The following is an 11081-nucleotide window of genomic DNA, read 5'->3' on the forward strand; positions in this document are numbered from 1 at the left end:
TGGCAGTGACATTAGGTAGTTGGGCTGCTTGCTGCTCCCCTGATAAGCTGCCTCTATTTGGGTCAAGCCAGGCAGTGCTCACCTCACCTCGGGTGGTTGTGTTTGAGCCTGCCGCTCCCAATTGAGCGTCTGTGGACTTCTCTCATCAAGTCCTCCGCTCATTTGAGCGCCATTGAGTAGCAGCCTCAGGTTGTTAGGCCTCTCTCCTCCTCCCTGTTGAGCCGCTTTCCTTGTGGGTCGAGCTTAGCAGTGCCCTTGGGGGTTTCATATGAGCACGCCCCTCTCGATCTGAGAGTCTGAATCCCCCTTCTATTTTTGAAGTTGGGCCTCCGCTGTTTTGAGCTCCGGATAGCAGTCATGCCAGGTGGCTGGGCCATCTCCTGCTTCCCTGGCAGGTTGCTTGTTACGTGAGCTAGCTGTGCTCCCCTCAGCATGAAGGGCCTCTTGCAAGCGTGCCGCTCCCTTCTGGGCAACTGTGAGCAGATGCAACAGAGTCTGTTCTGTGAGCGTGCCACAGTCACGTAGGGCTCCTAGGCTGGTTTAATACAGCTTCGGTTACCCCTTAAGCAATGGTGTTTCTAAATCCATGCTATGGTAAGTGCACATGCTGAGCTTCTGTGCACTTTCTAAAATATACATTGTGGTAAGTGTGCACGTTAAGCATTCTGCACAATTTCTAAAATCCTGTATGGTTACGCGCTGTCAGCCTCGTTTCATTTCTCTGAGTTGGTTTAGGCCCCAGTTCTCACCCTGGGCTCCACTCAACTTATGTATCTCTGTTGATACATTTCTGAGCAGGGTGTTGCTACTAAAGATCTGTCGAGTCAGTTCTTTGAGCAGGTTTATTCAGAACTGGCGGTAGCCCCCCTGGATGGCAGGCCAGGGTCTGGTTTGGTTGTTCCTGGCCATATCCCCTTAAAGGAATCTCTTTCTTCTGATTCCAAGCCTTGAGCTCTGCCCTAGGCTTGGGCTTCCTAGCCCAGCCCTTAACAGGTAAGCTCTTTTAGTGCAACTCAGGCCCTTGGCCGAAGGGGATAATGTTACTGACAGCCGTCAAGGCGTCCTTGGGGCAACTCCCATGGCTATGGTAGAGTTGGTACTTAGTGCTCGCTGTGGTTTCAGGCATGCACTCCCCTCAGTATGGTGGCGTGGGTATACCGTTCCCCATAGCGACCTCTAGAGGACGCAGTGTCTCGTTCCCTTCTCAGGGAAGCATGGTTACATACATAATCTGAGACGTTTTTTGTGATTAGCAGGTTACGACCAAAAAAATTAAAAATACACAAACCATTCTGACTTAACCGTCATGTCAAAAAATAACCAAAATGTCAGCAGCCTAAACATTTGAAGTTATTTAGATACCTCTATAATTACTGTGCTTTTTGCAGCTTAATAGTTAACTGATAAACAATGTATATGATTAATTATTTTGCTGTCAACAACAAAAAAAGCTGCAGATGGGACCATTTTGGTTTTAAGTGTTGAATAAAATCTGGGTTTAGGGATGTTAATAATTCTGAGAAGAATCTCAGTGTTACAATATTTCCGATATAACGTGAGGCATCGTCATGAATGTAAACAATCAAACATACAGACCTTTATTTAAAGGAAGCTCATGCCTTTATAAAAAAATTAAACCCCTTTATTGTTTCTCAAATACAAAAGAAATACAAAAGAAACACAGACAGCAAGAGAGACACTCAGTCAGCGGCAGCAGTCTGAAGTACAGCTCAGTCTTTTGGTTAAGTACACAGTCTGTTTTCCCCGTCCTCTAGGCCAGATCGCTCTTGTCCGTGACCTCGGCGTGGCTGGTGTCCGAGCCGCCCGGCGCCAGCAGAGTTCTGCGGTTGTAGTGGCCCTTCATGATGCCTGAGTTGTTGTTTTCATTGAGGATTTGTTTCTGTTTCTGCCGGTTAAGGGACTGGACCAGGCCGAGCACCACGGCGGCGAGCGAGTACTGGCCCGTGAGCTTCCTCGGCTGCAGGATGAGCGGGTTGGGCTGCACGCGGCCCAGCATGAAGTGCGTACGGATCTTGCCTTCCTGTTCGCTGATGCCCTTCACGTAGATCTCGCCTCGATACTCGAAGGCGAAGCCGCGCTCGTTCAGGATGGCATAGGTCTCCTCTGGGAGCTGGATCTTCCCGCTGACGCCCGTGCTGTCCATGCGACTTGCCAGATTGACCGTCTTCCCCCAAATATCATACTGTGGTTTCTTAGCGCCGATCACTCCAGCCACCACAGAGCCATGAGCCATACCTGAGGAGAGAGAAATCAGCATCAGAATATCTCGCTGTTAAAAAGACTAAATGGTCTAACATGCATTTCAGCCTTCTAATAGAGGGCTATTAAGAAAGCAAACAGTCAAAAAAATCCGGTCCCACTTCGTATTAGGTGGCCTAAATGAATAATTTGATACAATGGACTTATTGTGTACATACATGTTTTTACATTGTACTTACATTTAAAAAATACCTTACATCTCTAATTTGTAATCAATTTCTGTAATTACATTTATAATTACACTGTTGACCCATCATTTACACCTTAACCCACCCTTAAACCTACCCAATAAAACCAAACCTTACCCGTATCCCACCCCAATAGCAGTGTTTTGCAATACAATAAGTACATAGTAGGAGTGGGATTCTAATATAAAGTGGGATTCATTTTCATCAGAAAACACTGATTTTGGTCATAATAAATAAATCTTTCAAGACAGACCTGAGGTTGTCAAGTAATAGTGTGGGACTTCTTTAGAAGCCACAAATTTATAATTTTAATTATTTAATTTGTTAGACTGTTTTATGCCATGACAGCCAACTTTTGGGATAAGAACTGAGTAGAGCTAAAAAAAAATAGGTAAATAAATTATTAAACATATTTAGAAGGCAATAAGGGCTAGACAAACAGAATAAATAATTTATCATATTTCTATTTAAATTAATTTTAAAATGTAATTCTGTGATGCAAAGCTGAATTTTCAGCAGCCATTAGCAGGGCCGCGTTATCCTAATGGGCAACATGGGCTGAAGCCCAGGGCCCCGAACACTAAACACTAAAATTTAAATCTTATTCTCTTACCTTGGCTTTTTAAACTTTGTATGTTAAATTATCTTTTGCGTTTACTGATGTTATTCTTTTTACTGGTTTTTGTATAATTTGTATAGAACTACGGTCAACTGCTGTTGTGTTTTTTATCGGTGCTTAATAAATACAAATACAAATAGAGGAAAGATGTATTTCACTATTGTAAGTTAGTGTTGTTAGTGGTGAGTGATATGAAATATGAAACCCCCCAAAGTTGCGTTAGCCCAGAAATCTTTTGTAACATTTTTACTGTCACTTTTATCTAATTTAATGCATAATAAAAGTATTAATTTCTTAAAAATAAAACCTTACTGACCTCTTACTCACACTTTTGAATGGCAGTCTAGTCTATTTTTTTAGATGCCCTCGAGATAAAAATAATACTAATAAAAAGTTTTGAGCATGATTTTAAAATAAATCACATGGTGAAGAACTCCGTTACCCATGATCCTGAAAGGACACTGACCAGTCAGAAAAGTAATCATGGAAACAGGAATAGTGACTGCCCACTCCCACAAAGCATTGCAAATGACAATCAAGTCTCCTTGCAACCTCATATCTTTTGCAATAATATTTCGTAAATAAAATTTCCATCAAAATTTTTTTTTTGTTTTCTTTTTTTGGCTTCAAATCAAATTGTAATATTGTGAATCATCTCAGAGCTGACCATGATTCATGGCTTTGAATCTTTTTTTAAACTGTTCTGAAATGTCTGTGGAGAAAACAAACAGGAAAAAAAACTTCTGGAATCAAGGCTGATCAAAGAGTGGGCAGTCACTGTTGCGCTCCTTTCTCACTTCCAAAAGTTCTTCTGAATTATTTGTTTGAATCATTTGACTCTTACCGATTCTGAGCTGGAAGTTGTTAAACGAATGTTTGTTGATCTCCTGAATGCTTTCATTCAGAGCAATGGCGAAATCAGCCAGCGCGCACAGATGCCCCCATTTATCCTCACATTGCTATGGTAACACAAACATATAGAAAGATTAATGCATTAATTAATGTAGTAATTAAACTACAGACACTACAGGCTTATAAGACATCCAGTAATATCTGCTTTAGTATGCATTAGTGTGTAGGTTTCTGTAGGTGTGTGTGTGTGTGTTTTCATACTTGTTTCTCAGGAGACAGTCCTGACACGGCCATGTATGTGCTGCCGATGGTCTTTATCTTCTCGATGTCCTGAAATTGCTCCTCCCCCAGCAGCTGCAGAGAGACAATCTTTCAGATATGACAGCCTACATATGTAGCATTAAACACTCAACAGCAGCTTCTGAGCAGGTGTGATGGATCCGTGTGTCTTAGAGAGAATCATTAATATTAAAGGGATAGCTCAGCCTAAACTGACAGTTCTGTCATTATTTACTTTCCCTCATTTCATTACAAACCTGTACACTGTAATTTTGGTCATTGAATATGTTTGGATAAACATGGGGGGGGGGGGGGGGGCTTTGTTTTTAAAAAAATTTTTGGGGAACTGGACCAGAGTAAAACCTGAACCATCTACTCACCTCCCTCTGAGAGTATTACATCTGCTCTCATCTTCCACCCTTTAATTCCTCTAAAAAGCTTCCCTCTTGACTGAGGTTTGGTAGAAGCCTCCTGTGCTTGCATTGCTGGGCCTATGATGTTTTGGCTAGTTTCTATGTCTCATAGAACTACCTACTGATGGTCCGGACCCTAGTGCTCTTCGGACTTCGCCTCCAGCCTATATCCATGAGCCTGAGTCATGCGCGGGAGCCATGGTTGGTGAGTACGATCCATTTCATCTACTCTACTTAGCTTTTGTGTATTTAATACTACTCAGGCTCATGGATATAGGCTGGAGGCGATGTTCGAAGAGCACTAGGGTCCGGACCATCAGTGGGTAGTTCTATGAGACATAGAAACTAGCCAAAACATCATATGCCCAGCTGCTATGGGCCTGGGCTTCTGCGGAAGCCTCCCAGCATCAGGTCCCCAGCATAACGCTGCAACCTCAGGACCTGCGGGTCCTTCTCGTGGGCTAGTACTCTTCTGAGTACATGCTTTGTGACATGCTCCCTATCCTCTGGCCAGGGTGCGCTACTCATTTCTCACGCTGATGGGTCTCCTGAGATTTGAGTCTTTCCTTAACCATCATGCACATTCTCTGAGCTAGAGCTCCTCTCAGTCTTTCCTTAACCATTAATGCATGTTCTCTGAGCTAGAGCTCTTCTCGCTGAGGTGTTGAGGAGCTCAACACTCCATAGACAGTCAGGCCCGCGGGTCCTCCCGGTCACACTGCTCTTATGGTTGAACCAGTAACCGCCCCTCTGCGGAGTGGGCTTGAGTACACTGCGTTCCCTGAGGTATGAGGGATTTGTGTTTCTGCGGAAACCCCTCTTGTACGCTTCTGCTCTGAGGAGCAGTATGCACTGTACGCATTAATGGTTATTGGGTCCCACTATTTCTTCAGAATCTATCGGGTCTGGTTGTTTGGGACCTATGCTCTATCGGGATAGAGAGCATGAGACCGTGTCCAGCTGCACCAGTGGACTGTCTCTTATTGGGGCCCCCTGGGTAGCCTGTTCTAATCTAGTGCCGCCTTCTGTTCGAGCTGTGTAGTGCTCCCCTCACGGTCATGGTTAGCTATGAGTCACTCCCAGTATGTGCTGTAAGGGCCTGCCTCCTCCCGAAAGACCACATTTGCAACAAACTGAGTGTTACGCCTGTCTCTGTCGCTTGCTTGGTCAGTTACCTTTATTTTGGGACCCTGTTGTTCCCTGTAGAAATGTGTGATCCCCTTCTAGCAGGATCCCATTTCTGATGTCCCATTTGCGATCTATCTGCTCCCCGGACATGACTGTGCTCCCCTCACTGCGGGAGGGTCCCTTTGAGCTCACCGGTCCTGGGCAGACTGGGTGAGTCCCCCTCTCGATTTGAGAGTTAGGTCCTCTGACCCTGGGCTATTTTTCGCTTCGGTCGAGCTGGGTTCCTCTCTCTCCTCGCTAGGGGTTGAACCCTCCGCTCTTGAGCTCCATGGCAGTGACATTAGGTAGTTGGGCTGCTTGCTGCTCCCCTGATAAGCTGCCTCTATTTGGGTCAAGCCAGGCAGTGCTCACCTCACCTCGGGTGGTTGTGTTTGAGCCTGCCGCTCCCAATTGAGCGTCTGTGGACTTCTCTCATCAAGTCCTCCGCTCATTTGAGCGCCATTGAGTAGCAGCCTCAGGTTGTTAGGCCTCTCTCCTCCTCCCTGTTGAGCCGCTTTCCTTGTGGGTCGAGCTTAGCAGTGCCCTTGGGGGTTTCATATGAGCACGCCCCTCTCGATCTGAGAGTCTGAATCCCCCTTCTATTTTTGAAGTTGGGCCTCCGCTGTTTTGAGCTCCGGATAGCAGTCATGCCAGGTGGCTGGGCCATCTCCTGCTTCCCTGGCAGGTTGCTTGTTACGTGAGCTAGCTGTGCTCCCCTCAGCATGAAGGGCCTCTTGCAAGCGTGCCGCTCCCTTCTGGGCAACTGTGAGCAGATGCAACAGAGTCTGTTCTGTGAGCGTGCCACAGTCACGTAGGGCTCCTAGGCTGGTTTAATACAGCTTCGGTTACCCCTTAAGCAATGGTGTTTCTAAATCCATGCTATGGTAAGTGCACATGCTGAGCTTCTGTGCACTTTCTAAAATATACATTGTGGTAAGTGTGCACGTTAAGCATTCTGCACAATTTCTAAAATCCTGTATGGTTACGCGCTGTCAGCCTCGTTTCATTTCTCTGAGTTGGTTTAGGCCCCAGTTCTCACCCTGGGCTCCACTCAACTTATGTATCTCTGTTGATACATTTCTGAGCAGGGTGTTGCTACTAAAGATCTGTCGAGTCAGTTCTTTGAGCAGGTTTATTCAGAACTGGCGGTAGCCCCCCTGGATGGCAGGCCAGGGTCTGGTTTGGTTGTTCCTGGCCATATCCCCTTAAAGGAATCTCTTTCTTCTGATTCCAAGCCTTGAGCTCTGCCCTAGGCTTGGGCTTCCTAGCCCAGCCCTTAACAGGTAAGCTCTTTTAGTGCAACTCAGGCCCTTGGCCGAAGGGGATAATGTTACTGACAGCCGTCAAGGCGTCCTTGGGGCAACTCCCATGGCTATGGTAGAGTTGGTACTTAGTGCTCGCTGTGGTTTCAGGCATGCACTCCCCTCAGTATGGTGGCGTGGGTATACCGTTCCCCATAGCGACCTCTAGAGGACGCAGTGTCTCGTTCCCTTCTCAGGGAAGCATGGTTACAGGGTGTTGCTACTAAAGATCTGTCGAGTCAGTTCTTTGAGCAGGTTTATTCAGAACTGGCGGTAGCCCCCCTGGATGGCAGGCCAGGGTCTGGTTTGGTTGTTCCTGGCCATATCCCCTTAAAGGAATCTCTTTCTTCTGATTCCAAGCCTTGAGCTCTGCCCTAGGCTTGGGCTTCCTAGCCCAGCCCTTAACAGGTAAGCTCTTTTAGTGCAACTCAGGCCCTTGGCCGAAGGGGATAATGTTACTGACAGCCGTCAAGGCGTCCTTGGGGCAACTCCCATGGCTATGGTAGAGTTGGTACTTAGTGCTCGCTGTGGTTTCAGGCATGCACTCCCCTCAGTATGGTGGCGTGGGTATACCGTTCCCCATAGCGACCTCTAGAGGACGCAGTGTCTCGTTCCCTTCTCAGGGAAGCATGGTTACATACATAATCTGAGACGTTTTTTGTGATTAGCAGGTTACGACCAAAAAAATTAAAAATACACAAACCATTCTGACTTAACCGTCATGTCAAAAAATAACCAAAATGTCAGCAGCCTAAACATTTGAAGTTATTTAGATACCTCTATAATTACTGTGCTTTTTGCAGCTTAATAGTTAACTGATAAACAATGTATATGATTAATTATTTTGCTGTCAACAACAAAAAAAGCTGCAGATGGGACCATTTTGGTTTTAAGTGTTGAATAAAATCTGGGTTTAGGGATGTTAATAATTCTGAGAAGAATCTCAGTGTTACAATATTTCCGATATAACGTGAGGCATCGTCATGAATGTAAACAATCAAACATACAGACCTTTATTTAAAGGAAGCTCATGCCTTTATAAAAAAATTAAACCCCTTTATTGTTTCTCAAATACAAAAGAAATACAAAAGAAACACAGACAGCAAGAGAGACACTCAGTCAGCGGCAGCAGTCTGAAGTACAGCTCAGTCTTTTGGTTAAGTACACAGTCTGTTTTCCCCGTCCTCTAGGCCAGATCGCTCTTGTCCGTGACCTCGGCGTGGCTGGTGTCCGAGCCGCCCGGCGCCAGCAGAGTTCTGCGGTTGTAGTGGCCCTTCATGATGCCTGAGTTGTTGTTTTCATTGAGGATTTGTTTCTGTTTCTGCCGGTTAAGGGACTGGACCAGGCCGAGCACCACGGCGGCGAGCGAGTACTGGCCCGTGAGCTTCCTCGGCTGCAGGATGAGCGGGTTGGGCTGCACGCGGCCCAGCATGAAGTGCGTACGGATCTTGCCTTCCTGTTCACTGATGCCCTTCACGTAGATCTCGCCTCGATACTCGAAGGCGAAGCCGCGCTCGTTCAGGATGGCGTAGGTCTCCTCTGGGAGCTGGATCTTCCCGCTGACGCCCGTGCTGTCCATGCGACTTGCCAGATTGACCGTCTTCCCCCAAATATCATACTGTGGTTTCTTAGCGCCGATCACTCCAGCCACCACAGAGCCATGAGCCATACCTGAGGAGAGAGAAATCAGCATCAGAATATCTCGCTGTTAAAAAGACTAAATGGTCTAACATGCATTTCAGCCTTCTAATAGAGGGCTATTAAGAAAGCAAACAGTCAAAAAAATCCGGTCCCACTTCGTATTAGGTGGCCTAAATGAATAATTTGATACAATGGACTTATTGTGTACATACATGTTTTTACATTGTACTTACATTTAAAAAATACCTTACATCTCTAATTTGTAATCAATTTCTGTAATTACATTTATAATTACACTGTTGACCCATCATTTACACCTTAACCCACCCTTAAACCTACCCAATAAAACCAAACCTTACCCGTATCCCACCCCAATAGCAGTGTTTTGCAATACAATAAGTACATAGTAGGAGTGGGATTCTAATATAAAGTGGGATTCATTTTCATCAGAAAACACTGATTTTGGTCATAATAAATAAATCTTTCAAGACAGACCTGAGGTTGTCAAGTAATAGTGTGGGACTTCTTTAGAAGCCACAAATTTATAATTTTAATTATTTAATTTGTTAGACTGTTTTATGCCATGACAGCCAACTTTTGGGATAAGAACTGAGTAGAGCTAAAAAAAAATAGGTAAATAAATTATTAAACATATTTAGAAGGCAATAAGGGCTAGACAAACAGAATAAATAATTTATCATATTTCTATTTAAATTAATTTTAAAATGTAATTCTGTGATGCAAAGCTGAATTTTCAGCAGCCATTAGCAGGGCCGCATTATCCTAATGGGCAACATGGGCTGAAGCCCAGGGCCCCGAACACTAAACACTAAAATTTAAATCTTATTCTCTTACCGTGGCTTTTTAAACTTTGTATGTTAAATTATCTTTTGCGTTTACTGATGTTATTCTTTTTACTGGTTTTTGTATAATTTGTATAGAACTACGGTCAACTGCTGTTGTGTTTTTTATCGGTGCTTAATAAATACAAATACAAATAGAGGAAAGATGTATTTCACTATTGTAAGTTAGTGTTGTTAGTGGTGAGTGATATGAAATATGAAACCCCCCAAAGTTGCGTTAGCCCAGAAATCTTTTGTAACATTTTTACTGTCACTTTTATCTAATTTAATGCATAATAAAAGTATTAATTTCTTAAAAATAAAACCTTACTGACCTCTTACTCACACTTTTGAATGGCAGTCTAGTCTATTTTTTTAGATGCCCTCGAGATAAAAATAATACTAATAAAAAGTTTTGAGCATGATTTTAAAATAAATCACATGGTGAAGAACTCCGTTACCCATGATCCTGAAAGGACACTGACCAGTCAGAAAAGTAATCATGGAAACAGGAATAGTGACTGCCCACTCCCACAAAGCATTGCAAATGACAATCAAGTCTCCTTGCAACCTCATATCTTTTGCAATAATATTTCGTAAATAAAATTTCCATCAAAATTTTTTTTTTGTTTTCTTTTTTTGGCTTCAAATCAAATTGTAATATTGTGAATCATCTCAGAGCTGACCATGATTCATGGCTTTGAATCTTTTTTTAAACTGTTCTGAAATGTCTGTGGAGAAAACAAACAGGAAAAAAAACTTCTGGAATCAAGGCTGATCAAAGAGTGGGCAGTCACTGTTGCGCTCCTTTCTCACTTCCAAAAGTTCTTCTGAATTATTTGTTTGAATCATTTGACTCTTACCGATTCTGAGCTGGAAGTTGTTAAACGAATGTTTGTTGATCTCCTGAATGCTTTCATTCAGAGCAATGGCGAAATCAGCCAGCGCGCACAGATGCCCCCATTTATCCTCACATTGCTATGGTAACACAAACATATAGAAAGATTAATGCATTAATTAATGTAGTAATTAAACTACAGACACTACAGGCTTATAAGACATCCAGTAATATCTGCTTTAGTATGCATTAGTGTGTAGGTTTCTGTAGGTGTGTGTGTGTGTTTTCATACTTGTTTCTCAGGAGACAGTCCTGACACGGCCATGTATGTGCTGCCGATGGTCTTTATCTTCTCGATGTCCTGAAATTGCTCCTCCCCCAGCAGCTGCAGAGAGACAATCTTTCAGATATGACAGCCTACATATGTAGCATTAAACACTCAACAGCAGCTTCTGAGCAGGTGTGATGGATCCGTGTGTCTTAGAGAGAATCATTAATATTAAAGGGATAGCTCAGCCTAAACTGACAGTTCTGTCATTATTTACTTTCCCTCATTTCATTACAAACCTGTACACTGTAATTTTGGTCATTGAATATGTTTGGATAAACATGGGGGGGGGGGGGGGCTTGTCGTTTTGCTATGTCTGTTTGTGAAGCTTCT

General features: G+C 43.8%; 2 protein-coding genes across 4 annotated transcripts in view; both read right to left on the reverse strand.

Moving 5' to 3' along the window:
• Positions 1–1643: 1643 nt before the first annotated feature.
• Positions 1644–4289, reverse strand: LOC107569489 (adenylate cyclase type 8-like). The gene is made up of 3 exons (XM_016255597.1): positions 4201–4289; positions 3932–4046; positions 1644–2256 (listed from the first exon to the last, which is right to left on the reverse strand). Exons 1-3 carry the CDS (start codon positions 4231–4233, stop codon positions 1772–1774), a joined length of 633 nt encoding a protein of 210 aa, XP_016111083.1. The 5' UTR covers positions 4234–4289; the 3' UTR covers positions 1644–1771.
• Positions 4290–8157: 3868 nt separating this feature from the next.
• adcy8 (adenylate cyclase 8 (brain)) overlaps positions 8158–11081 on the reverse strand; it is a 58319-nt gene continuing 55395 nt past the window's right edge. For all 3 annotated transcript variants that reach the window (XM_016255596.1, XM_016255594.1, XM_016255595.1), the window contains 3 exons: positions 10713–10805; positions 10446–10560; positions 8158–8770 (listed from right to left, as the gene is read on the reverse strand). In XM_016255596.1, the coding sequence (XP_016111082.1) occupies positions 8286–8770; positions 10446–10560; positions 10713–10805 (693 nt within the window). In that variant the 3' untranslated portion in view covers positions 8158–8285. The remainder of the gene's footprint in view (positions 8771–10445; positions 10561–10712; positions 10806–11081) is intronic.

This window comes from Sinocyclocheilus grahami, unplaced genomic scaffold, assembly GCF_001515645.1.
Source record: "Sinocyclocheilus grahami isolate Dianchi unplaced genomic scaffold, SAMN03320097.WGS_v1.1 scaffold1350.1, whole genome shotgun sequence".
Lineage (NCBI taxonomy): Eukaryota > Metazoa > Chordata > Actinopteri > Cypriniformes > Cyprinidae > Sinocyclocheilus > Sinocyclocheilus grahami.